General features: G+C 38.7%; 5 protein-coding genes across 6 annotated transcripts; 1 reads left to right on the top strand and 4 right to left on the bottom strand.

Annotated features, from left to right (window-relative positions):
* Positions 1-64: 64 nt before the first annotated feature.
* Positions 65-9262, bottom strand: LOC135614547 (autophagy-related protein 18g-like). 2 transcript variants are annotated; one of them, XM_065112034.1, is made up of 9 exons: positions 8734-9261; positions 5674-6132; positions 5143-5577; positions 4733-4978; positions 3809-4636; positions 3542-3714; positions 1462-1538; positions 757-1335; positions 65-656 (listed from the first exon to the last, which is right to left on the bottom strand). In XM_065112034.1, exons 1-9 carry the CDS (start codon positions 8902-8904, stop codon positions 652-654), a joined length of 2973 nt encoding a protein of 990 aa, XP_064968106.1. In that variant the 5' UTR covers positions 8905-9261; the 3' UTR covers positions 65-651. The 2 variants fall into 2 exon arrangements, with proteins under 2 accessions (XP_064968106.1, XP_064968107.1); XM_065112035.1 differs by lacking the exon at positions 5143-5577 and having other exon boundaries at positions 8734-9262.
* Positions 9263-11752: 2490 nt separating this feature from the next.
* Positions 11753-12637, top strand: LOC103987289 (uncharacterized). The gene has a single exon (XM_009405549.3). It carries the CDS (start codon positions 11920-11922, stop codon positions 12415-12417), a length of 498 nt encoding a protein of 165 aa, XP_009403824.2. The 5' UTR covers positions 11753-11919; the 3' UTR covers positions 12418-12637.
* Positions 12603-13578, bottom strand: LOC135614546 (protein DMP2-like). Its single transcript, XM_065112033.1, has one exon. It carries the CDS (start codon positions 13433-13435, stop codon positions 12818-12820), a length of 618 nt encoding a protein of 205 aa, XP_064968105.1. The 5' UTR covers positions 13436-13578; the 3' UTR covers positions 12603-12817.
* A 344-nt stretch (positions 13579-13922) lies between these two features.
* Positions 13923-19468, bottom strand: LOC103988293 (cytochrome P450 734A1). Its single transcript, XM_009406841.3, has 4 exons — positions 18965-19468; positions 17774-18018; positions 14863-15220; positions 13923-14487 (listed from the first exon to the last, which is right to left on the bottom strand). The coding sequence occupies exons 1-4, from the start codon at positions 19451-19453 to the stop codon at positions 14071-14073; spliced, it is 1509 nt and encodes a 502-aa protein (XP_009405116.2). The 5' UTR covers positions 19454-19468; the 3' UTR covers positions 13923-14070.
* A 315-nt stretch (positions 19469-19783) lies between these two features.
* LOC135613453 (DUF21 domain-containing protein At4g14240-like) lies at positions 19784-26840 on the bottom strand. Its single transcript, XM_065110481.1, has 13 exons — positions 26434-26840; positions 26127-26203; positions 25593-25676; positions 25377-25490; positions 23485-23571; positions 23281-23352; positions 22317-22384; positions 21506-21593; positions 21324-21397; positions 20915-21254; positions 20581-20627; positions 20419-20500; positions 19784-20161 (listed from the first exon to the last, which is right to left on the bottom strand). The coding sequence occupies exons 1-13, from the start codon at positions 26702-26704 to the stop codon at positions 20039-20041; spliced, it is 1527 nt and encodes a 508-aa protein (XP_064966553.1). The 5' UTR covers positions 26705-26840; the 3' UTR covers positions 19784-20038.
* Between the last annotated feature and the right edge of the window lie 444 nt (positions 26841-27284).

Below are 27284 nucleotides of genomic sequence, written 5' to 3'. Positions count from 1 at the left end.
TGAACAATGACGGAAGTTCCAAGTTCAATAATGCTGGGAAATAGAAGATAAAGAAGAACGAATATGCAGAACAAACAAATTACAGTTTATTCTCACAAATAAGGTAAGAGTCCGGATGATCCACATGAAACAATACAAGTTTAAAGTTGATATCATATATCAAGAACGAAAAAGAAAAGGAGAAGAGTAAACCACCGCGAGTCCCCTTACAACTCGTTAACAGCAGCAAAGAGTTATGTACATGTAAACATGGAGGGCTCCTCTCTGTAGGGATGCACGTCCAACTGCATGAATTAAACATCCAAATATACAGAATGTACAGTAATAGTGGATGGAAAGGTGGCTCGACAGGCAGACTTCCAACTACCATTTCCCCCCCACTTCATGAACTGAATTCTGGGTCTCTCGATCAGTTGCATCAAATCATATAAACAGTACTTTTACTTTTTTTACTGCCAAATTAGAATCAAATAGAAAGAGAACTGTTACTCTAGAGGTCCATGATGAGAGCTTTCAGTTCATACATCGAACAGCCGTCCCTCCAGCACAGAAATTTACTTTTACAACATCCTATTTTGAAACCACCATCATCTCCGGCATCATAGAAGGAAGCAAATGCAACAGTAAGCACTTCATCCACATCAAGTGTCATCAACCTGTTCCACATCATCAGAAGGTAAGATAATGAATAATGGGAGACCATAGAGAAACCAAGATTCAGTGATGATAACAAAAGAGAGAACTTTGACTTCACACCTTCGCTAAAAGCAAATACACATCCCATCAAGTCATCGTTGTCCCCATCTTCATCAGGCTTTTCTCTCTCGCAGTGGCTGCTGTTGCTGTCTGCATCTGTAACAGCTTCAGTTAACTCACGGCAGTCATCGAGTTCTGATACTTTACAATAGCCCTCGTTGAAACATGTCTCAAACTCCATTGAATTGTGCGAATCAGAAATTCCATCTTGTTCCATGTGGACGTCGGTAGTACAGGCCTTTGGAACTCTACTGCTCTCGTTACCATTCAAAGAGTGATTATCTACAACCAATTTACCATTACAAGACAGGCTACTTGTCGATACACCATTACTAACCGAGTCATCACTGGCAGGATAACTACCGTTGTTTTCTGAATGAAGTGGACTGCAGCCATTCACAGAGCACTTTATAGGCATTGTAGCCGATGCATCAAGTTCTGATGTTCTAGCAATGTTGTAGCTGACGATCGAAGACAAACCATGAACAGATTCATCCGAAATAGTCTTCGTCATTGATTGCAAGCTAACAGGTCCATAAGGCCCTCCTTTATCAAACAAACCTTGTGTGGTTCTCAACCCTAGAATAAGCATATAGACACCAATGAGTTTCTGGTTACCAAATTCCATATCTTAATTTCATCATATTTATAAGTTATTCTTACTGAAATCTGATACATATGGACAAGAAGAAGGACCAAATTTACCATTAATGGTACCACTGGCAAACTCATTTTTGGCTTGAAAAAACCCTGATGATGAGGTCTGATATCCACCTACAACCCTGCAAAAATGTAAATCATGGAATAGTCAGATTACACAATTGTGATGGTTATCATCCATTGTTCAATCTTTCTTTGTTATATTTCTTTTCTTTTTTTGTTATGCAAGAGCCAATGCTGAAGCCATATTTAAGATAGCATCAACCTCACACATACATCTATGGTCACAATTTCCTACTGTATTATACCAAGTTCGACCATCCACATTATGCAATTTATTTTTTGTATTGGTATGAGAGCTTTGTGGTTGTACAAGTTGCTCAAAGCATGGTTTGTGTTATTGGTTCGTACCGGTGTACCAATCAGCTGTCGATACAATATGTATCAAGCTGTACTGAGTCATACTGAGTGTACTAACACATGGTACAAGGGGCATACTGATGTACCGCTCATACCGATCCCTTATCGGACCGGTACGTACCACCTATACCGAGCGTTTTGTCTCGGTACAACGAACTATGGCTCAAAGGAGAGGGGGAACCCACTTTAGAAAAAGTTAAAATAATCTTTCGATCTCAGAGGTCAAGTGTTAAAACATCAATAAGATATTAAGTCACAACAACCTAACTGCAGCTAAAAGAGGATGCAGCTTCTTCTGATCTTATTTAAGCTACATTGTTGATGGAAACAAATGTTTAGATCAGAACATACAAAAAATAATTTCTGCTGAATGTAGCAACTTGTCTTTAGATGGCTGCAGCCAAGTGAAGAAGCAGACAACAACCCACATAATATAGGATTTTAAGTTCGAATACTATGTTCAGATATGAAACCTAAATTTGTATTCGTACTAGAGAATGAAGAGAACCACAATCCAGAAGCAGCTAAAGGATAGACTTCTTCTCTCCTTCCCCTTTCTTCCTCTTAAATATACCCCTCTTTTTCACCATACAAAGGACATAGTGATGACAGAAGAAAAACAAAGCAATAAATCAAGAGTAGATTAGTTAGTCTGCACTACTAAGCCTTAGTTCAAACTTCAAACTCAGTTGAACCACTATCAAGTGGATATTTGTAAGCAGATAATGACAGCATAAGAGGATACATACGAATTCAACATTTAAAACAGCAGCAGCATTTCATAATACTTGCAAGTTGCAACTTAAGAGAGGTGTAACAAATTTTGCATGTACTTTGAGGAGTAAATTGGCACTGAATATCAGTTACTTGCTGCATTATCTATTGACTCTTCTTACAAATAAATTTTTTTTATACAAAGTCTATTCTATTTTTGTGATCTTTATTAATTTTTTAGGTTAAAGACCCAGCATACCACAGTTTCTCATTCGCTCATGTTAACTGTTAATAAAACAAATAATAATTAGTTAATTTAGTGTGATAGGATCCAACTCCAAGTCCTGTTGACCTTATCCTAGCCAAAAAAATCTCTAGCTTGACATATCAAGCAGCCAAATCTCCCAAAGGGTAGCATAGCATGTTGTAAAAGACTGATCGCATGATAATGAGAAATGGAAAATCAAGTCAAACGACCATCATTTTATAAGACAAACATGTCCAATTAAGACCTACAGCATCACATTTATGTTGCAAGCCATGTTAAAACATCTACAGAAGTATATTATAGGAGTCAATAGTAAAAGTTCATGGTGTGTGGGGAAGACATTTCTGAATATATTTATGAAAACTTTGACTGTTGATGGTGATGTCCTGGATAAAATCCCATCTTCACTGCTAATTCTTTGTAAGAAAAAAAAAGGAAGATATATTTCCAGTTATAAATCGAACAATCACCTTCTTTATTTCTTTAAAGTATGTCTCTATTCCTATCCCTTTTCAACACATTGCTGAAATTGATATACTCAAGGTCAAGTACAAAGAGTTTATGACATTAAATATTAAATAAACAGTAAGAAAAGATCAGGACATAAACTTCTTGATGATGCCTTTATCATAATGTAGTAAGTCTATAAGGATAAAACTAGTATCAAACTTGATCAAGACCCTTAGATTAATGTGAATAGCGGTGATATCTTTTAAACATTACCTATCATTCCAGCCTGATTTGGAGCAGTGAAACTGCTCGAAAACCGGAAGCAAATCCTTCCGCTTTATTTCCACCTCATCGAAAGGTAACTTTTCAAACTCAATTTCTCCACCAGTAAGATCATTACCAAAACCTTCAATACTCTTTGATGGATTCAACACACAAAAACAAATCTACAATGTAAATTGGGAAATATAAGTGACAAACCAAGTTGAAGAATTTTTCTTTCTTTTATGAACTACAAAATAAATAAATAAAATTGGATACCGCTGATTTCTGCCATATTGGGATCTTTCCTGCGCTAATATGTACTTCTGCATTGGAAAGGTACCAGTGGGACCTTTCACTTTTCACTGATTCCATTCCAGATAAACTATTGGCAGTTGTCATAGAATATGAAGTTCCATTGTCTTCACAATCTCCAGAATCCAAGACTGTCTCACTATTTTTCTGGTTATTAGGGATAATTCTTGAAACATCTTCCTCTCTTTCAGACCAATTTGATCTTCTGCAAACATCCCACCACTGAACTGGCTCAGCATTTACACATAATTCTTCATCTTGAAGTTGCAAAAGAGGAGCAGGTACAGCTTTCAAGCTGTTATCACAAGACTCCACAAATGAAGATGGAAGGAGTTCATGTTGTATGACATGACCAGATGGAGAGTATACCAAAAGATGTTCCAAGGATTTGGCCTTAGAGGGAGCTGGTAAAGTATTTTGGTTCAGAGAATTATGGAAAGCAGCAGCAATAGCACCTGATGGTACAGATATTTTCCCTGCTGCAGAAGCAGCAACATTGGTAACTGTGCTCAGCCAACCAGCATTAACATTTTTTATCCTACTGACCACAGAATATGTAACCGAAGGTGGAGGTGGTGGTGGATGTAACTGTTGATGGATCATGCAACATGAAGTGGACCACCATGGCACTGTGAGATTAGGAATAAGAATTGATCTTTCACCGGGAACATTTTGCGGTTGAAGACTAGCATCACCACCAAAAGGTGATATAACATATATGTGACAGGTACCCCTAGATGAAACAATTGAAATCCACTGACTATAATGACTAAAGGAGATATCCTGTATGACCTGGTAACAAAAAAGAAAGAAATTAATCAAATGTCTTAAACAAATGGCACGTTGCTTGCCTTACAAATTATGGTAAGAGAATTCTTAAATTCATACAGCAGCTGTTAGTCCACGATATAGCTTGTAAAGATGAACGTGTGATGATGTCCAATCATAGCTTGCTGGGCTAGAACCATTTTGTATACGGGTTGGCATAATCCGAAAAATATTTATGTTGTGCCCGTGTACTGAAGCTGTAACCAAAAGAGTACCACTTGGATCGAAACAGAGAGCAGATATTGGACTGGTATGAGCTCTAAATTGTGAAATGACTTCCTTTGAAATGAAATCTTTTATAACAACCTGCAGAAGAAGACCATAAAAAATCATCAATATACCCAGAAAAGTACCATATGTAACTCAAACCTGCAAGCGGTTAACATAAATGTCTCTCTGCATTAGTATGAGAGAGTGCCTGCAAATATGAGTTTGTGGGAACACACATCTAGCTATGATAACATACACACCATTCCCGCATTATCAGGTTCACTGGGGTGTGCTGTTGGTGGAAGTCTTCCAGATTTTCGGATCGAATTTGATGACAAAGGAGAACTAGAACCATCAGGAAGTAGCTCATGACAATATTTTGATAAAGTTTTATAACCCATATCTCCAAGATTAATTATTCCAGCAGCCAATGTTTTGCTAGATTCCATCGCATAACGGGCAACTAAGTTTCCACTGCTGGGAGAAGTTGATGGGCTTACGCCTGGAGAGGGAGTAAGATTTTGTGGACTAAGGCGACCTGTATTTAATATGAGAGGATTATTGGAAGCATAAGCTAACCATCTAGGACCAACAGCCATCGGACCACAACCGATGTTAACACCGGCTGAACCTTGTAATGGATAGGTCAGAACGCTGAACTTGTTCTCAAGAGTAACTGCATCAAAACAGTATATCTGCCAAGACAAATTCCAGAAATCGAAAAGGATAAATTACTATATCAATCTGATAACCTCAAATCAACATAATTATCCAAATAAAGGCTTTCTTACTTGGGCTGCAAGTGCCACAGCAACTATTCGGGGGCTGCAATGAACAATATGTACAGCAGAGCGGAATCTCAGAACATGAACATAACTGTGAACCTTGAGCGAGTAGAACCGAACAACTGTAGATGAGATGCAGTTTCCTGCCTGAGGCTCACTACTGCTCTCTCTGATCAATGCACTCAAACGGCCACCTTGGACCGCACCTGAGCCATTAGTCTCATCACTAGCAACAACCAACAGCAAAGGATGTGATGCTCTGAATCCTTCGGTGGCTTCAGAATTAATGGGCGTGGGCTGCATTTGTAAAAAAGTAGCTGGGCCATCACGCTTGGAAACCAGTTCACAGACATTAGAGGCATCATCAACATCGAGCACTTGAAATCCATTTGAATACCCAAGAAGCAGAACATGCTTAAAGAAAGATGGACTAAGCTCTAGCTTATCAAAGCCAGCCCATAAAACCTGTTAAATCAATAAATGTTCACAATCAAAATTTACATATCAGAAACTAAGAATACTAAGTGTAAAAATGTATAACATGAACAATATTTTGGAGATGACACTGGCCAAATACAAGGAATGTGACACCAAAGAGACTTAACCAAACTCAACAAACAAATAATTTATATTAACCAAATACAGCACAAAAAAAATAATCAAGTTAAAACATATGTTACTCTACAGGCATGCACATCACAGAAAATTTTCCTATGCACAGATTAAATTGTTAATATAAACAAATTATACATACTAAACAAATTACACCCCATTCACAAGCTTCCTCAGTCTTTTCTTGTGGAAAAAATACAGGCACAAAAAATCTGTATTAATCTGCTTGTAGATCATGTGATATTTTATAGCATTTACAGAGGATCATTATATACATTTGTAACCAACTTAACAAGGCCAGATTTAATTGGCACATTCTTCATCATTGCAAGGAAAAAAGATATAGTGTCATTTCTGTTTGTAAATGTCATAAATGGAAATTCCAATGTTTATATATAATTTAATTCCAATGTTTATATATGCATATTAAGGAATAAACATTGAGATATCAGCCCATGCATGGTGGATGCACAATCCACTCTCCTGTGGTTCAGATACACATAATTTAATTCTACAAAGACATTTTGAAGTAGTCAACCAACAATCACGAAAGACCTAGTCCATACACTAATGTATAAGTCCAGCTTTCTATCTGCCAACAGCTTACATGTACCAAAGCCATACCAGTGGTCCAGCGCCACCACTAAAGTTTGACATTCAATTATAAGCCAGAACTTGAAGTCCTGTGTAAATATACCTGGTAAAGGATCTTGGGGAAAAAAAGACCTGTCAACGATTTTATTCTCACGGAATTCTAGAAAACGAGCCTACCTTTTGGTACACTGAGTAACAGGAAAAGAATCCAATTTAAGGGGTCACTTAGCTTTAATTTCAACCAAGAAATGCAGCACTAAAATTGCAACTACTCAACATGAAATGTTACATATGCAATCAAACTGCTTCTTGTATTCAGAAAAGATAATAACTCAATGAGAATTGTGAAGTTAAACTTGTGGAACAATATTTTCCTTCTCTTAAAAAGTTCATGTAAAATCACATTGAAGAAAAAAACATCTCTGCATATTCTTAAACACAAATCCCAATGACCTAATAGGACAACCAATACAAAACCACATTGAAATAATGTCTCACAATCCATCACAAAAATGCAACTCTAAAACATTCCTAATATATACCTAAAAGAGGAATCATGAAAATATAAAGAAATTGGCGGAAAATAAAGAACCTGAAATTAGAGTCTAGTGGACTCGACCCAAATGATGTTTACTTAAAACAGAACCTACCTGACCGCATAAAATTGTGTCTAGTCTCGACGATACACGGATACATCAAATTTTGTGTCTCATAGTGTCAAAAACTTGACCTAACCAAACTCCAGGCATGCACTCACATACATGAACAAATACACACAAAAGGAGAAATACAAGGATCAAAATAAATGGACATGCAAACCCTTATTAATTGTTTGAGTGACATCAATAAAGGACATATTTTCCTCAGTTTTTCAAGAATCAAATGAGTCATTCATGTCAAAATCATGAACACGAAATCATCATTTCTACTATGACAAAATGCCCTGGAAATCCCTACAGATATTGTGGTCAATATAATTGTCTTTTCAGATGGATAACAATTTTCATTCTCCATTCAATTAATTTTACTTATGTACAATTAACACTTAACTCTGCCAAGTCCCAGTTCATCCTAATGAAGCTCTCGGGGGAAAAAAGCTGTTGTTGTGAATCACTAAAACCTGACAACCACAAGCCATCATTTCTACTAAAAGAAGGCCCCAGAAATCCATAAGGACATTGTGGTCAATATAATTTTGTTTTTTTTTTTTCAGATTGATAACAAGTTTCATTCTCTATTCAATTAATTTTACTTATGTACATTTAACAATTAGCTCTGCCAAGTGCCAGTTCCTCCTAATGAAGCTCTAAGGGGAAAAGCTGTTTTTGTGAATTGCTAAAACCTGACAATGACAAGCCGTCATTTCTACTATAATAAAATGCCCTAGAAATCCCTAAGGTTATTGTGGTCGATATAATTTTGTTTTTTTCCAGATGGATGACGGTTTTCATTCACCTTTCAATTAATTTTACTTATGTACAATTAACAACTAGCTCTGCCAACTCCCAGTTCCTCCTAATGAACTTCTTGGGGAAAAATCTGTTCTTGTAAATCGCTAAAACCTGACAACCACAAACCTGTCTAATCAAGAAACGTGAGCGCCACGAATCAAAGTCCATTTGGATAATCAAGAAACATGAGAGCCACAAATCGAAGTCCCATCAACTACCTCCCGTGCATCACAGTATATCCGATCATAAAAGAAACAATATCCAAATCATACAACAACATGCCATCACAAACCGATCAAACTAACAAGACACTAGATCTAACATCAAAAACCCACAAACCAGAACACCAATCTTTCACCCAATAGCAAGCAAAGGGGGAGAAATTGTATTTTAATTAAAAATAAATGACCTGGTCCTTTTCATCCTCTGCCGGCACCGCGATCGACGCGGCGACGGACGCCCCGGCGGATCGGACGGTACTCGCGACGGACCCCGCGTTTGACGACACGGTCTTGAGGCACGACGATATGATCCGCAACGAGCTCGGAAGCAGGCCGTTCTTACCTTTCCCCCTCCTCATCCCCCCGCCTCCCACCTTTCGCCTCTTCCTCGTCCTCCTCCTCCGCTACCAACCACCGCCCACCGTCCCCCGGCCGCCCATCGCCAACTCCCACCGCCGATGACCAATACCATCCGATTCCCAATCCTGCGTCCCCTTCTCTTCCTCCTCTTCACCTCCTCGCTGCACGATTTGACTTCACCGCCGTCATCATCATCTCTCCTCTTCCTCACGTTTTCGACCCCCCCAATTCACCACCAACAACAAATAAAAACCATAACAAAACCATCTCTCTCTCTCTCTCTCTCTCTCGCCTTTTTCTTTTTTTTCCGCTCCCTCTTCGCCGTTGCTTTCGTGTTCACCTCTCTCTCTCTCTCTCCTCTCTCTCTCTCTGCCTCCTATACAATAATCACCAAAGGGCTTCCGATGATCCGCTGGCAGTCATTTGTCTCGTTGGATCGGATCTCGATAGAGACGAATCCAGAAGTCTGCACCCGAAATTTGGCCCTAATCCAGGTCGTAATAAGATTTAAACAGAGCCCGATTCGGTACCCAACTTAAGGCACTCCGGTACGTACCATGTGCCATGTCATGTGTCGTGCCTAGAGTCGGCTCCAATGTTGTGGGTCGCAGCAACCCACCCGTCAGTTTCAATTGGATTAATGGTGGACAGGTCGAAATCTTGGGTCGGATCTGCCAGGCTCCTACGACACCCGCTACAGGCCCGCCCAAGCCAGGGGCACACGGTAAGAGCCGTGCAGCGGCGGGGCAGCGGAACCGGAGTTGTAGAGGGAACTCCAAAGATAGGTTGGCTGCACGCAACCGGGATCTGTACTGCAACTTCCTGTTGTTACTCGTTTTCGGGTGGCCCACCGGGGTACCACTCCTTTCTCCATTCACGAGTCACGTACAGAAGCTGGTCAGTTGTGCCATTTTTGTCATCCCATGGCATCATAGATACGATGGGTACGGACGGTAGTGATTTGTTGATGTCCAAATGATTGGATTGCAGTGGAAGTATAAAAATTGGTACAAATTCCTCGAAAAGGCTTTTCTATCTTTTTTTAGTTTTTCACAAGAGGTATATATATATGTATATATATACATATATATATATATATATATATATGTATGTATATATATATATATATATATATATGTATATATATATACATATATATATATGTATATATATATACATACATATATATATATACACATACATATATATATATATATCAAGGTTCGCAATATCGTACCGTACCGGTATTTCGACCTGGGCTCAATACCGGTACGGTACGGTATACCGAGCGGTACACCTGAGTGTACCGAGTAATGTAGACTATAGCAGTGCTACAGTGCTACAGTACAGTGCCTCGAACCGATACCAGTCGGTCCGCGTACCGAAAACCTGTTGGACCGGTACGTACCGCCCGTACCGGGCGGTACGACTCGGTACGGTAAATCCTGATATATATATACATATATATATATATATGTATACATACATATACATATGTATACATACATATACATATGTATACATACATATACATATATATATACATATATATATATATATTGTTATAGACACTTAAAAATATTCTGATAAACAGAAAATATCTTTTCGAGAAAAAAAAGGACATGAGAAAGTCTCAAGTTTTTTACAATAATTTATCCTAAAAATTAAACAAAATTAATATATTATTTTGCCGGTGAATGACTTAAAATGAAAAAAAAATTCGTGCAAAGCGTACAAAAATGTGCATAATATACTTTATATGTGTTCAAAAATATATTATCTTACTTTTATCTTATAGTAAGATGTAATCATAGAGCTGGAATGAATCCACGCAAAATGGTCAGATTCATACAGACCCGGTCAAACGGTCAACGCCAAATTAAATAGTTTAGATCTCGTTCAACGACATATTAATCACATGGAAGACTCGAAAAACACATGCTATTATATCTTTTTTTCACAGAAAAAATCTTTTATTGAGATAAAAAAATGCAGATGCCTTCATACTGAAGCCTAAATCGATTACTATTTAAAAGATAATTAAGTTTCTTTTTCTTTTTACATCATTCCACTCTATATTATTTAAAAAATATTATTTAAAAGAGATCCAGTAGCTTTAGTTACTTGCTCGTGTAATTATAATTAAATAAATAAAATATAAAAATTTAAGTAGTTGCGAAAGTCTCAATGATAAATGTTACGGGTATTTTTATCAAGATTGAATATTTCACTTTAATAAGTATAGAGATCTCAATATAATTTTTAAAAATAAAAAAATTAATATACTAAAAATAATTAATTATTAAAAAAAATATATAATTAGCTATGCTAATGTCAGGGACATACAATCATTGACCAAATTAACTACGCCTAATTAAAGAACGACAGAATGAGCACATTTTCGCAACACCATTATCTTTCTTTCTTTCCGATATCTTATTGTCAATATACTTTATTCAAAGTAAAAGAGAGAAGAAAACAAATTGACAGCATTCATCGAAAGACTCACCACCTAATTAATTAATGGGGCGTGGCGCTGGGTCAAAATAATACAAGTTCCACGAAGGTGCCACCCCAATGTTCTACCCAACAAGTCACAATCAAGTGGGGCCAATATTTTTTATGCTTTCACTTTAATTATGCCTTATAATTAATTATGATCGAGGTTTTAATTGATATTAATGCTGAGAGAATATTAAGAGATTTTTTTTTATTATGATGGAAATGTGAAACGACGAACGAACGAACGGCGTTACGGAAAGGAGGAGTACCTTTTGCTTTGAAGGAACGGCGTTACCGCGTGGGGCGATGGCGATGGAGTCCATAAATGTAGCCCCGAGACGACGCTCCTCCCTCATTCCTCGCTTCTTGATTTCTTCTTCTCCTTCTTTAGGATCGGAAACGAGAGGAGGAGGGGGAAGAAGAAGAAGAAGAGTAAGGACAGAGGGTTGAAGTAGATTGGGTCGTCATTCCCTCTGATTCTCTCTTCGAGTTCGTCGCCAAAGATCGCCACCATGGGAACCGAGGTGTTGCGCCCCCAGGACTGCCTCGTCCGCCCTTCCCCCACCCTCCGAAACCACAAGCCCCTTCGCAGGAGGAGGGACGCCTCCCCCAAGGAGCCGGCCAAGCCCCGCTCCCTCGCTGGCGCAGCCCGTCTGGCAATGGGACGGGTGACGATCCTCCGCCGGGGCGAGTCACTGGAGGCCATGAAGGCGAAGAAGGGCGAGCCGACGTCCACTCCCGTCGCCGACTTGGACCGCGCGGTGTTAGGCGCGGAACCGCTGGGTCCGGATCCGGCCACGATCCCCAGGGAATTTCGGCTTCTGCCGCCTGTGGCCGCGCCGCTGCTTCCGGACGACATGGACGCGGCAACCGGGTTCGTTCTCTCGCCGTCGCCTCGTGCTCTGCCGCTGCCGCGCTTCTCGAGGAGGAAAGAAGGATCCCCGGCGACGGCGGCCGTGGTGGATTGCTCGGCCACCAGGGACCTGCGGCGGTTGCTTCGGCTGGAATGAGATGGCGTGGAGATCAAATCCGAATTTGTCATTTGTTTCGTGCGAGTTTTGGAAGCACGTATTAAATTAAATATGTTGATGGGTGGGGGGAAAAATAAATTTAGAGAATAAATTTTAATCTATGTAAAAATTGTTGTCTCAATGTGGTTTGGTGGTGGCTTCAAATCCAACCATGAGTATGTATGTTAAATGAAACATAGTAGAAACCAATATTGATTGCGGAAGATGAACTGATGAGGAGGTGTTTGTGGCGCGCACACAATAAACCAACAAATCAGAAGAGGAAAAGGAGAGGATCCTTCTCCTTCTCCTTCTCCTTCTCCTCTAAAGACGCGAGACAGAGCAGTAGTTTACTTGAAGGGACTCGGACTGTAACGCCACTTTGTCTTCTTGGCATCACTCAAGAGTCCTTGGTGGTGGTTCCCGATGGAGGGTACCCGATTCCGTGCCTTCTGTTGGGGAAGAGCATGAAGATGAAGCTGGCGACGCCGCCCACTAGCGGAGGCAACACCATGACCAGCGTCTTCTCCTTGGAAACCAACGACGGGTAGAAGCACGACACCGTGTTGTCGTCCAGCAGCGCTACCACCGCGAACACCACCAGCGCGAGGGAGGCGTGGACGAAGTCCGCCATTCTCAGCTTGTACTTGGACAGGTCCCTTGTGCCGGCTTTGGGGTCGGAGAAGAGCCACAGCCCGTTCTTGGTCACCACGCCGTAGTAGATCTTGCCATCGTCCTCGACGTAGCTGTCGGTGAAGGAGGAGAAGCAGCAGGAGAAGCCGCAGACGAAGAGGAGGACGCCGGTCAAGTACTTGTTCACGGTGCTGCAGTGGCCTGTGTTGGTCAGGAGAGGGCTGAGGAACTGGAACAGGAAGACAGTCCCGCTCGGGAGGAGTTTGATGAGGTCTCCTACTCCTTTGAAGGCCCTGTCTCCTATGGTCGGGGCAGCATCTCTGGGGGCCTTGGAGGAGGATGAGTTGATGATCTTGTCAGTGGACTGCTGGGCTTCTGCTGCCATCGTTGCTGCTTTGAAGTACTTGCTACTAGCATTTGATCTCCCTCATTTATACCCAGAGCAATCGGTGTTGCTCACTCAGGTGGAGGGGAGAAGGGTTGCTTGCAAGTATAGTGAGTTTGGGCATTGTTTTGCTTGCACTCTTTCGTCTCGAGTGTGGCATCTTCCTCTTTAAACAGCAAGCTTTCTTAACTCAAACTGATCCTTCTCAAATGTCGTAGAGGGTTGTTAAAGCTATACATCTTTCCTTCAAAGAATTCTTTTCGGTTCAAGTGGAATATTCTGTTCTTGTTGGATAAGCCTAACATCTGAAGCACTTCTGTATAGATCACTGGAGATGATTTCCTGTGAAGTCAGCCTAGAAATGTTTAATGTAGCTTACTCAGAAAGCAAGTGAATCTTTTTTGCGAAAAATAGAAACAAGGAAAATATTTCTTCTGTATATTCATCTGATCTGAACAAAGGTTCGATAGGAACACCGAAGTCCAAATTCCAACAAGCCGCCTACCAGCAAATGTTTGATATTAATAATGTCGCATGCAAATTAAGTTTAGGTGATCCACAAGTAAATACATTTCCAGTTAACATTTCTGGAAAATTTACATGCCATTCGATGCAAGTAAAGACAGAACAACGCATCAAATCTTTCGCATGAGAACTTGCGCACCGTACTGAGGCTGGAGTGTCATTAGCAGCATGGGGGCATGAACATAAGAGGGTGAGACGGTGAACTCGAACCGCTGGAGAATCATTGCGAGAGCTACTTCAGCTTCAAGAAGTGCTAGATTTTGGCCAATACACACTGTGGACCCTATCCCAAAGGGAAGGTAGGCACCAAGATGGTGTCCTTTACCGTCTGCAAACCTCGACGGATTGAATTCATTGGCATCATTTCCCCATACTTCAACATCATGATGAATGGCGACTTGCGGAATGTAAATGTGTGTGCCTGATGGGACATCAAGATTGCCTAGTTTGACACTCCTTGTGGTTAGCCTATTGAGCGCCACAGCAGGTGGATACAATCTGAGAGTTTCCTTCAGCACCATGCTTACCTACAAATGACATATAATAAGAATCTTCATTATGGAGTAAACAGAGTTTATGAGAACTTGAGCTGGTCAGAGATGATACTTCATTGATTACTTGGATAAGGAGGACTGGCATGGATCAGAATCCGATCCATAAGAGATGTGTGGATGTACAGAAAATAGCTCGATCCTAGAAATCAATCATTTCAATAAAACTCATGTATCATTATATGGTGTTGAACCAAATGAGGCCTAAGGTTACTTGGAGTGTGGTCAAAGGGGTGCATTTGCAAGATCATATAAAAAATAGAGATCAGTATTCCAAAGTTCAGTTTAGTTAATCAATATAACTTGAATAATAAAGATTTCATCCTTCGTAGTCAGGGGAGAGTAACTTACAATCTTAAGATTGCCTAAGCCTTCTGCATTTGGATGTTTATGGAGGCCAAAAACACAAACAACTTCTTCTCGAGCCTTCTTCTGCCAATCTTCATGCAACGCAAGAAGAAGAATTACCCATGTCAAAAAGTTCGCTGTTGTTTCCTTCCCAGCAAAGTAGAATGTTTTGCACTCATCTATAATTTCTTCAATCCCCATTTTCTCTTCCTCATCATTCTTATTAGCTAAAATCATTAGACCAAGCAAGTTCCTAGAACTTTCACACTCGTTGCCATTGATTTCGATCAACTTTCTCAAAGAGTTCCGTATTTCCTTATTCAGCCTCCATCTTTTTTTATTCTTCTTTGTAGGTACGAACCTGTAAAAGGAGGTGCATAAAATATCTTCCTAGTCTCAAGTTATTAAATGCACAAGGTACTTACAATTTATTCCTGGACAAAGGTTACATACATATCACAGATTTTATCAACACAAGACACGGATTTCTGCAAGACACTTAAAAACAGTTTCTTCTATTACTCTATAGCTTGTAATCTATCATAATTGCAGGTTCCAATATTTAGCAACTGGCCACCACAAAAAAAATTTCCACAGCAACAGATACAGACATGCAAAAATGCATTGTAAAAAATCACTTCAGATAGCTCATTTGCTATGCAACTAATCTTCAAGGCACCATTTTTAATAAATCTTTTATATACAGCAGTGAATAGACAGCAACTCACTTTACAATATAAAAAGGCATCAAACCACTCTTCCTAATATAGATCTTAGAATTAGAAGACTAAATTTTATTGATTATGAGACACTACTTTATTCAACCTACGTTCACACCAAGCTTGCAGGTCTGTTACTTTCCAACTTGAGGTTCCATTTTCTATGAAAATGGCCCATCCAAGGTTAATACAATCAAACATTTGTTGTAAATCTTTTCAACAGTGGATTCAACTAACGATCCTTATCAACTTGAACACCTGATTGCAAGTGTACTAACATATTTGAGATTGAAAACATATTTCTATATTTATTAATTAATGACACACTTAAACCAATTTGATGTTGTATCACTATCTCGTATGAGAAAGCATTTAAATCTTTCATGTATAAATTGAAGTGACTACAGCAACAACAAAGTCGTAAGTCCTAACTATTTTGAATCGATTACATGGATCTTTTACCGTCATTGAGATATGAAAAAAAAATCATATGTCTAGTTAAATTTAGGGTATTTAAATTTTTATTTATAGTTTATATTAAAATCTTTTTAGGTTATCCTCTACCTCTGCTCACATTGTTAACATTAATCATTTCACCTCTTTTGACTACTGTATCCGGACGTCTCCTGAGCATATGCTCATATCAACTTATATGATTTTTTCTCATCTTATCCTTTATCAAAGTGATATTTAATTGTTCACGAATAAAAGTATTTCTTTTCTTATCTTTCCTACTAACCCATACATCCATCTCAATAGTCTCATCTCATCTCGACAATACAAACTTTTTATATATGTTATTCCTTAACTGCTCAACACTCAGATCCCTAAAGTATTATTGGTCTCATAATTATCTTATAAAAATTGTAAAAAGTTTACAAATTCTCCTTCAAGTTTGAGGTATGAATTTTGTATTTAAGATAAGACTAAAAATTATCATATATGAGACTTTTGTTGCAATGTTAAAAGTAGATATTGAAGAAGTGGTCCCAAATTCAAGAATAAGATTTTGCAAAGTAATCTTAAAGCAAGTTAGGAAGAATGCTAGAGGAAACAATCAAGACGTTAGCATGGAAGATAATTATCATGGTTCTTTCTAACCATATTTCTATAGCTCCACAAAGAAAATTAAAATAGACATGATTCTGAAATAACTACTAAACAATTATATTCAATAGAAGACTTTATGATAATGAAGGCACAACTTATGTTTCACCGAGGCCGGTACAAAACAGATGACATGTACAGGTCCGAGCGCCAACCCGTAAGCGAACCGCCCTCGGTTAAGCCCACCATATAAAAGCGAAAGTGGGAAACCCTAAATCTCACTTCCTTGCCGCCTTCGCTTCTCATGCAATCGCAACCAATGCTACGACTTCTCACCGTGACTTCTTGCCTCCATCTTCTCACCGCGACCGACACCTTCGCTCCCGCTATCAGCGACCTCTGCTTGCCGTGACCTCTTTGCACACTGCCATGCACAATCTTTGCCTTAATCACTTCTCAAGTAACTATATGTATCCTGCTCTTCCTCTTCCTCCTTTCTTCTTCCTCCTCCACTACTTCCTTTGCTTCCATCTTCCTTCCTCCTTCCTCTTTCGATCGTCCCTTCCTCTCTCTTCTTCTTCCTCCCGGAAACATCGATACATACCAATGTACCATGTGTTGGTACACCAGTATTGACTGGTACATATTGATCTAACAAATCTTTGAGATAGGTCCGATACCCAAAACGATGAACCTTGCATAATATGAACTTTTAAGTGTGCCACACAAGCATGTCACTGTAGTCATTACAAGTGAAAGGAAAACAAAAAATGTATGAAAATTTCAAATGAGTATTAATTTCTCTAGTAGCTGTATAGATCAGTATCTAAAATAATAAAGCAAGCTTTCCTTGTTTACATTGCCCTGCTTTCAGTAGAATCAGCACACATTCAAAAGCTTCTTTAGTTGGCTTTTACAATTGTATCATCTTGTCATGTGAGTCCTCAAGACGTATGCTTCTAACATCTTACAAGGGTATCTTTATTGTCCCTGTCCAACTACTAAAGATGGGGGTGCACGTATGCTTTAGAGTCAGTGACAAGAAAAGTATGTTTCTCACTAAGAATTCTATTGGACTTGCAAAACATATCAAACATAGTGTCTCAAGTTCAAGAAAATATGATAGAGAATTAATAACTAAATCTCACCTGAACCCTGGAATATACACACTTCTTAGTGCAAGAGAAACAAGAAGCATTTGTTCTTCTTGTAATTGAAAAATTTGCTTTCCCTCCTCATAGCTACTTCCAAATGCCACTTGAGAAATGACTTCTGCTGTGAAGGCATGAAACTCTTTATTTACATCTATCTCAAACTCAAATCTGTTCTCATCCCGCGCTTCCCATTTATCTAACATGCTTGATGTGCTACTGGCAATCGCAGGTACCCAACACTAGAAAAAAAATTTAGTTACCCTTTATCCTCCAATCAGTAAAGCATAATGCAACTTTTTCTCTCTTAATTCACTAATAAACAATTTTTCATGGTAGCGCGACTTTGAGTAAATAAAAAGCACCGGGAAGCTAAATCCAAGGAGTACAGTACCATGTCTGTGCATTAGGTTACTAGATATTAGAAATAAAAATGTTTGCATGAACAACTAGGTGTACTTCTTTTCGAGGATAACCTGTTTGAGTCAACATAGACACCTCTAAAGGAGACATATGAATGGTGCTGCAAGATAAGTCAATTAGAGTGAATAATGGGAGAAGATAAAGTGACACCCAAGAAGACATCAACAGTAACAATGAAAGGATATTTAACTATAGTTTGACTAATATATACTGCCCAAAGGCAAGAAAAATACATGTAGGCAAGCTGAAATAGTTTTCTAGGATTTCTTCCATTGGCATGTCATCTTGTCAGATGTTCACATCCATGCCTCATATAATAAAACATAAAAAAGATAAGATGTTCCAAAAGTCAAAAAGGGCATGACTTGCATCAAGCATCGCCGTTTAAAGCTATTCAACGAAATGTACCAGCTACAAATATAAGCCATGATACAGAAATGCAAAGCTATACCTAGCCCTTTTGTCATGCTTAAGCATTTCTTAAGGCAAAAGCAAAGGAAAAGCAGTAAAGACTATGGCACTATGTCCAAAGTTCCTGATAAACTTCTTTGCAATTGGCTCTATCTGTAAGGTCGTAGAGTCGGTAGGATTGAAGTTGGACAAAGCACAGGCCAATCTTTTCGGGTGATTGAAACACACGATCAAATTGTATGAATCAAATGAAATTATATATATATATATATATATATATATATATATATATATATAGAGAGAGAGAGAGAGAGAGAGAGAGAGAGAGAGAGAGAGAGAGAGATTTGAAGGGACCTTGAGGCGCTCCATGTTGAAGGCCGGGGTGAGCACTCGCCGGTGGTGGGCCCATTTGGTCCCCTTGAGCCCCACCAGCCCCTCCCCGAACAGCTGTCGCGCCGACGGGTTGAGTCCCACCTTCTCGAACGCGCCGGTGGGATCCGTCAGCACCGCCCGCGCCAGCTCCGGCTCTACCACCGCAAGCCGCGGCCGCGTCCCGAACCAGTACACGAACGTCCGGCCGAAACGGGCCGACCACTCGGCGTAGTGGGGCACCACGCGCCCGGCCACGTCGTGGCTAAAGGCCGGCAGCGGCGCCGCCTGAGCGGCTGCGTAACGTCGGCGGACGTCGGCGGCGTTGCCGGCGAGCGGGCGGCGGGGCGGGCCTAGGACGCCCTGGCGGAGGAAGTCGAGATGGGTCCGGTGCGGGAGCCATAAAAGCGAGTAGACGGCGCGCAAGACGAGACAAAAGGAGAAGAGGAGGAGAGAGAAGAGGAAAGTGGCCATTGATTGCTACAGGGACTATCGGATGGTGGAGATGGAGTGCTTTAAGGGACACGTGTGCATAGATAATAAATGATAAAAAATTCAACAAAGAAAACATACACGAGGAGACAGGCTCTATGGGCTGGATTTTGTGGGCCTATATAAATGGGCTTGTTAAGGTATCACGGGCCTGTCATAAGCGCTTTTACGCCTTATGATTGCTAGTACTCATGTAATGAAAATATAAGAAAATTTTAATTTTAAAAAAGATAATCACAGAGGATAAATTTAACCCCAAAAAAAACATGGATTATCTGTTGTTTTGAATGAATAATCAGATAGTCGATAGCCTATTTAATTAAATTTTGTATTATTGTTTCATGAAAAAATATTTATATACTGTATCCAGACAGATACCCAACATCACCTTGGACAAAACTATTATACTTGGACATCCCTGCAAACGAAAAAATCATTCATGCATAATAGATAATAGTCATGTTCCAAGTGGATGTGCCTATGCCACTTACATGTCGACAAACAAGATATAACTTCCACAGGCTTAGGTTGTTCATGAACATAGCTTTCTTTCCTCGGATAAAATTGTTATCTCTTGGTTCCTGATATTGGTTCCACGAGAGTCACTTGATGTCGCAGAGTGTTTGGATCTAATTCAGTGGATTTCCTTGGGAACCCGGTAGATTGCTGTCCTTGCCGAGGAACAGGTCCCTGGAAGAGGACAAAGAAAGTTTTGACACTTGAAACACATCTTGATGCAATGGAACCTTCTTAAGCTGCTATAATTATGTAAGGATTTCAATGAACCATTGCCGTGAAAGCCACAGTCATTAATTATATTGGGACACGAAAAGTTAATCTTCTGATATATTCCAATATACTAAACTGCAGGTTTTAATCTTCTGATAGTTAACTTTGTTCTACAACGACATCAGAATAGAAATTAAGGAGCTAACAGAGTTACTCACCGCTGATTTTTGTTTAGTTAACCTTTTGTAGGTTGGAGTTCGTGCAACCGAAGAAGCAGCAGCAGCGGCAGCCACACGAATCCTGGAAAAATGGTCCTTACTGTGAACTGGATGAGAAAAAAGAGAAATCAACTTGCAACAAAAATTGACATCAAGAAGTACCTTTTGTGAACATCAATGTATTCGTCTGTCTCATCCACTATCTCCTCCTGCATGTTAAACATTATGTACATAATTATTAGAATAAAAAAAATCCAATTATGCTCCACTTCTGAGGAGCTAACAGTTTTGATATAATTTTTAACTGTATCTTATAAATAGGCTTATAATTTAGAAGCAAGTAAAAGATAAAGGGATTTATTTTAATCAACAACAACGCATGCTTTATCCAGTGTTACAGTTACATCACCAAAGGAAGTAATCTAATACCACAGACATCTAAACATCCAATTTCTAGAACAACTACAGCAAAAAGAATAGCATGTAGTAACTTTACCTGTAAGAGTTCTTCAAAAACATCCTCAAGTGTGATGATACCAATAACCTCCCCATCTTCAGTAGCTTCTGATGAATGAGCAGATTTATTTTCATTGACCTGTTTATTTTGGCACTTGTCGATGTTGACGACAACAGTATCTGATTTGTCTGCTGTTTTAGATAACAAAGGAGTTGTAAGTTCGGACACTCCACTTGGTTCTTTGTTTTCTTCATATTCGTCGCCATCAGCAGGTGAGATATTCTTAGTTTTCACTTTAGCTGCCACTACAGCAGCCATATGACTGCTTCCATTCTGAAATTCATTGAGTATATCATAGAGAGGCATATCTGCTGGAACCCTGAAGTATTATGGATATGAGTAATGCAGTTTTTTATTAGTATACAAACACAAAGTATACGATAAGAACCTTGGAATCCGTCTTATAGAGATAGCACTGACAGGAGTTTCAGTTTCAGGACGAATTGTAAGGAGACTTTTTACCTGTTTTAGCAAGCAATATGCCAAATGCGAAATAGGACAAGTGCATAATTGCAAGGAAAATCTACTATGCTAGAAAATAAGGAGATCAAAATGATGACTGATGTGTACCAACAGAAGGCCTATAATGTTTTTTGGGTTTCCTGAATAAACAGGGACGCGGCTATGACCCCGAGCAAGAATCTTGCCAATAGCTTCCCTAAATAAGAAAAATTCCAATTCATTAAAGTAATCTATGTAAATAATATGAAAACACTTTATGCATCTTGAAACATGTCTAAATAGATTACCACAAAGCTCAAATTGTCCTCTTATCAAGCACCATACTTTGCTTAGGGGCTTATGATTGAGGTAATAAATAGCATGTTAATGTGGCTAAAAGGTGCTATGCAGGTCGAATTTGCTTTTTATAACTGAGTTGTATCAGGCTTGAATCCAGTATTGCTTTTGGATATTCAGAGAGACTCATGACAAATATGACATTGTCATTCAAGTTAAATTTGACTACTGATATGAGTCTAAATAAAGAGAAGTGAAATGATTATTACTCAGCCCTAAAGAGTCTAGGAGCCTTGGCATGATTCTGATCCTTCCAACTATATCTTATACTAGATCTGAAAAATATAGAGTGAGTCAAGATGGCCTTCCATGTTCCTCCACCTTCTAAAATTCTGGTTCAAAATGAGTTAGCTCAAATACATTTTTAATCTTGAAATCAAACATTTAACAAAATACTATGGATATGAGAACATGACATGTAAACAACAGATAAGAGTAATAATTTATCAAACAGGTGCATCTAACCAGGAATAAATTGTTAATTAAAATTTACAAAAAGGGTTATTTCTAATAAATTTTCCTTAATAGAAAAAGGACAACCACATTACTGAAAAGAGAGATTTATACATGTAGCAAGTCTCACCAATCTAATTTTGAATTGACATCCAATGAGAATGTTGATTCGATGGGTGTCATAGCCTCCTCAGCTGTCTGTATAAGAAAGCACATTGTTAGAAATTCAAACCCAGACATTCATAGTGACACTTTAGATGAGAAACAAATAATTCTGTGGATGGCAATTGACTTAGAAATCACAGAAAGTACTCTGGAAGGTTAACCTGCTAAAATAGAGAAAGCAAGAATCCAAGATCATACAGATAAGAACCAATACTAACTTAAAAAAAAAAGACAGGTCTTTTATTTTCTTAATTCTATCCAAAATGCAAGGATTCCAAAAAAATTCAACAGATAAGAACCAACACTAACTGAAAAGAAAAAGACAGGTCAGTGCATGAGTTTCCTGCCACTGTAGGTCTGCACTTGTAAATTATCAAATATAAGCTCCTGAAGTTAACTCTACAACTAATCTTGATACAAGGATTTTAAAAATGGTATTCATCCATCAGAATCAGCAACGCACATTGGTATGTCCAATATTAGCAGGAGGTATCTATCTAAAATAAACAAAAAAATGACAAAAAATATTTAAGAAAATATATACTTTCTGTGAGGTCCACATACAAATCCCCTGTTGGACTGGTATGTGCCAACCAGCATGGACAATGTGTCACAAGCCATACTCTGGTAGAACTACTCTCAAGCAAAGAAATTCATAATTTCATCATCATTTTACAAGAAATTACTGTGAGAAGACTAAGCTGAGAATGCTGTTGCTCAATAAATCTTAATATCTCTGCTGCAGGCAGCAGGAAAACCACATGCACCTGATTGTATATACACAAATTTGGGCATAAGGTTTGAGATCTCCTAGATCTTTGACTTTCTGAAGTTACTTCTTCAAAGAGAGAACTAGGAGCTTCTTCTATTTCTTCTTGTGGGATGACAATAGACTTGAGAATTAAATGATGAGAAGATAATGAGTATACCTTTTCAGTTAAATCAAGTGCTCCACTTATTATTGTAGTCTCGTCATGTGTGAGCTCCCCACCTTTACCAGCCTGAAATGATTGGAAGAAAAGATGTACTACAAATCACACATGTATTTTATACACACACATATTCAAGATAAAGATGTACTACAAATCACACATGTATCATGCAATACAAATCACACCAAATCACACCTTTACCTCTTTGCTATGGATAGAGACGAGAACTTTTAACTGAGCACGTCTAAAAAGTGCAGATTCATTATGTCCAAGTGCATAATCTAGAATCTGAAACCACACAAAATAATTAGAAATGATACAAACATTGCCTCCATTTAACACAAAACAGGAACATTCAGCATATCCTGCAAATGTTTTTTAGAAAGAAAATAGCATATAAATTTGAAGACGTAAAGCACTGATTATACTATTCAACTTAGCAGAATATAGGAACGTATCCTCTGATAATAAGCAAAGATACATCAGCTGGAAAATGCAAAAGCTTGGACTATATCATCCAAAGATATATAGAGTTAGAGAGACAAAAACAGTAACTGACAAAAGGGAAAAATGCAACAAAGTCTCTAGGATAATGCCACTAAATTCACTCAACTCTGCAACTTTTAATAAGGATAAGGTGAATCTGTTATCCTAGTCAAAGGGCATTACCTTATGTACCATTGGTTGCAAACAAGGAGGTCAAATATAGAATGGCTGCCAAAAAAAGAAAATCGACCAAGCGCAGCCAAGTGCATGAGACTACTGCCAGTACAGAATTGGGAAAGAATCAACAAATACAGCTTTAGCCTTACAGTAGAAATACTGTTTATATAACTCGATACTTGATCTTCTAGGTCCAAAGGAACAACATATGATGAAACCAAAGATCAACCTCTATGGTGTCATTTAAAGAAAAGGATAATAGTTTTCCTCCACTTTCCTGTTTCATGGTTTACTTACAAAAATTAGCAAATCAGATTAAGATTTTTAGACATTTGCTAGATCAATCATGGAGGCAGGTTTTATTGTAAGAGGCAATCTAAATACCGAGTCTTGTGTGCTATGTCTATATCTACATCACCAAGACTCTGCTTCCGTCTGAGAACAACAAATTGCAGAAAAACAAATCTAGACTTGTGGGATCAATTTGTCCAATGTAGCAACTTAAATTGGAGATTGTCAACCTTGGTCTTAATTGGACATGCTTGCAAAGACATTTTACTGATTAAATGCTTCGATTTTGACAATAGCTACATATAAGTTACTATTTAATAGAAAATTCAATGACATAAGATGAAGGCTCCTCTTGTTCACCACCCAGCTATGGAAACCAGTGCTTAAATTTGCATTTAGCCTATAAAATGCAGTTAGAAAAGGCAACCTTATGTTATTAATTGTCAACATATCATACATTATCCTTAATTTTCTAAATTTATAATCATATATTAAAAACAATAATCATGAGGCTATAGTATCTGTGCAGGAAACTGCTCAAAGCTGAGAATGCATGTCAGGGAAGAACTTTTTGAGTTCATTTTATCATAATGTAGGACAAGTTTCACCAGGTTTTACTTAATCTAAGTATTCATATAAAGTTGGTAGAATCAAAAGAGGAGAAACCTTCGCGTTTCTCAAGTTATTATAGTTTGGATTTGAAATACTTCATTGTTATGTAGGACATGGTCTTTTAGTTAATCTCTAAACGCTACTAAACTACCATTACTATTGCTGAATATTCTGGATTTACTTGTTCAGAAAGTCAAAAGAGTTGTTTTGGGGAATTTTTGCAATTTGTTAGCATCATGAAATTAAAGTTGAGAATTACTTTTTTAGTCTAAAGTAAGTAGTGAATAAATCAACTGCAGAAGAAAAGAGAATAGAAAGATTATAATTTCATCTCCATTGCTTAGTTATTAACTATGTTATACATGCACAACACAAGCACTAAATTCATCACAAAATAGCTCAAGAGATTAAAGAACTTCTTGAAGTGCTAACAAATAGAATTATGAAGTTTTTTGCAGTACGAGTTTAAATTACAAGTCATACAAGTTGTTTCTTAGGAACAATTAGGTATACTGATACAGAATTACCTTGCCAAGAGGATAAGCTATAGGGTAGCAGATGACCATTAAAATCTGCACTAGCCATACCAAGCTAGCACCAACTGCTAATCCATATCTTGTACATATAGCTTGAGGAATAACCTGGATAAAATACAATATGATTTGCATAACCTTCTTAAACTTATGAACATAGTTCAGCACTTAAGAGTGATGCTAAGCTATATTTGATCAAGAGTTAAGTACCTCTCCAAAAAATAGAACAAAGGTTACAGACAAGACAATAGCAACAAATGGATTGAATATCTTATCAAGGTATAAAGGAAGAGCCTGCATGAAAAAACAGCATAAGCCTCAGCACCATTAGTGTCATTCCAAAGAACAAACAAAAGAAGATAAGAAAATTTAACAAATGAAAAGCTAAAGTATATTTACCAAATAGATAACTTGCTAAAATTGTTGACAGACCTTTTTTTCTTTGCAAGGGAACAATTAATGTTCATGAAATGTGTTTGATGATTTGCAGTATTGCATATAGAATGCAGGATTATCTTTTACAAATTCATGGGTATATCCGGGAGCTTTTCACTTTCTTCGTGTTGACTGTCATGGATAACCAATATATATGGCAATTGCTAGAGGTACTTGATGCATTGGCAGTGTAGTATGTTTTGCGTTGAATTAAATCGGAACAGTGTATGCAACCATGGCGCACGAAGGAATTGGAAAAGGATTTTGAATACTGAATAATTTGGACAGGGGAAATAGATAGACGCAAACCTCCATGGCAGCAGCATTACACAAAAGCAATGTCACAAGAAGCTGGTGTTGCTTCTGAACAACAGGAAGAATTGTAGCTGCAAGAAAGAACCAATGATTATAGGAAGATAAACAAACGAACAAAGAGAGAATAGATACAATGTGCAATAATTCAGTACAGGGAAGTAGAAAGAATACCGAGCAAAAAACAAAAAGTTCTTTAAGAAAAAGAAAGATCGGTGGCTTTTTCTAGACACAACAAGAACATAGGAATGGTGTTACTAGAATTCTCCATCCATCCGAGCAAAATCGAACCCGGTAAACCGACCTGCTTGCTTCTTCTCGGCGGGGGTACCGCTGCGCTGCAGAATCTCGAGCTCGACGAGGCCGAGCGACATCAACCCCAAGGTGAGCCCGGACATGATCCCCGCGAACAGGACGAGCACGCACGAGATCCCCGCGTACGCGCACCACATCAGCGACCCGAACGGGATGTCCTCCCGCTGCTGCAGCACGACCGCGGTGCTCCCCCATGCGGCCGATGTCATCGTCGCGGTCGTCATCATCCTCGTCACCGCTATCGCGTTCACAGTGTGCATCGCCGGTCTTCCCCTTCCGTAAAACCGCTCCTTCGAGACAAACGCCCGTGACGAGCGCTCGAGGACGATGAGGGATGGAGAGGGCGCCCGGCTCGGATCGCCGGGATGAAGGCATGGAAATATAATGAACGACTAAATACGGAACTGGTTCAAGTATGAAGCCAAACACCCGTGTAGTAAACAGACCTATGAGGAGAAGTCACGTCATCGAAGTCGGGCTGAATGAGATTAAAACCAACCATAGATGACTTCCAACTTGTGTCTGGCTCACACACCTGATCCGTAAAAGATGTAGATGAGAGAACGAGGGTTGCGGTACCGAGTATCGCGGACAAGGTTTAACATCAAACGGGTGCAAGCACCTTTTCTACCATTTTATTTCTTGGTCGACTCAGCCAACTGCGTTTTCTACCATTATTTTATTATTATTATTATATATGTATATGTATATGTATATACATATAAAGAGGACTAACTAGAGATTAATTAACTATATTAATGTTATCAAATTGACTCATATTAGTTCAGTTAAATATGTTTAACATTTATTAGAATAATCGACATGTTTATAATAATAATA

This window comes from Musa acuminata, chromosome BXJ2-6 (genome assembly GCF_036884655.1).
Source record: "Musa acuminata AAA Group cultivar baxijiao chromosome BXJ2-6, Cavendish_Baxijiao_AAA, whole genome shotgun sequence".
NCBI classification, from domain to species: Eukaryota; Viridiplantae; Streptophyta; class Magnoliopsida; order Zingiberales; family Musaceae; genus Musa; species Musa acuminata.
Note: the sequence above shows the minus strand (reverse complement) of the source record. Positions and strands in the feature narration are given on the sequence as shown.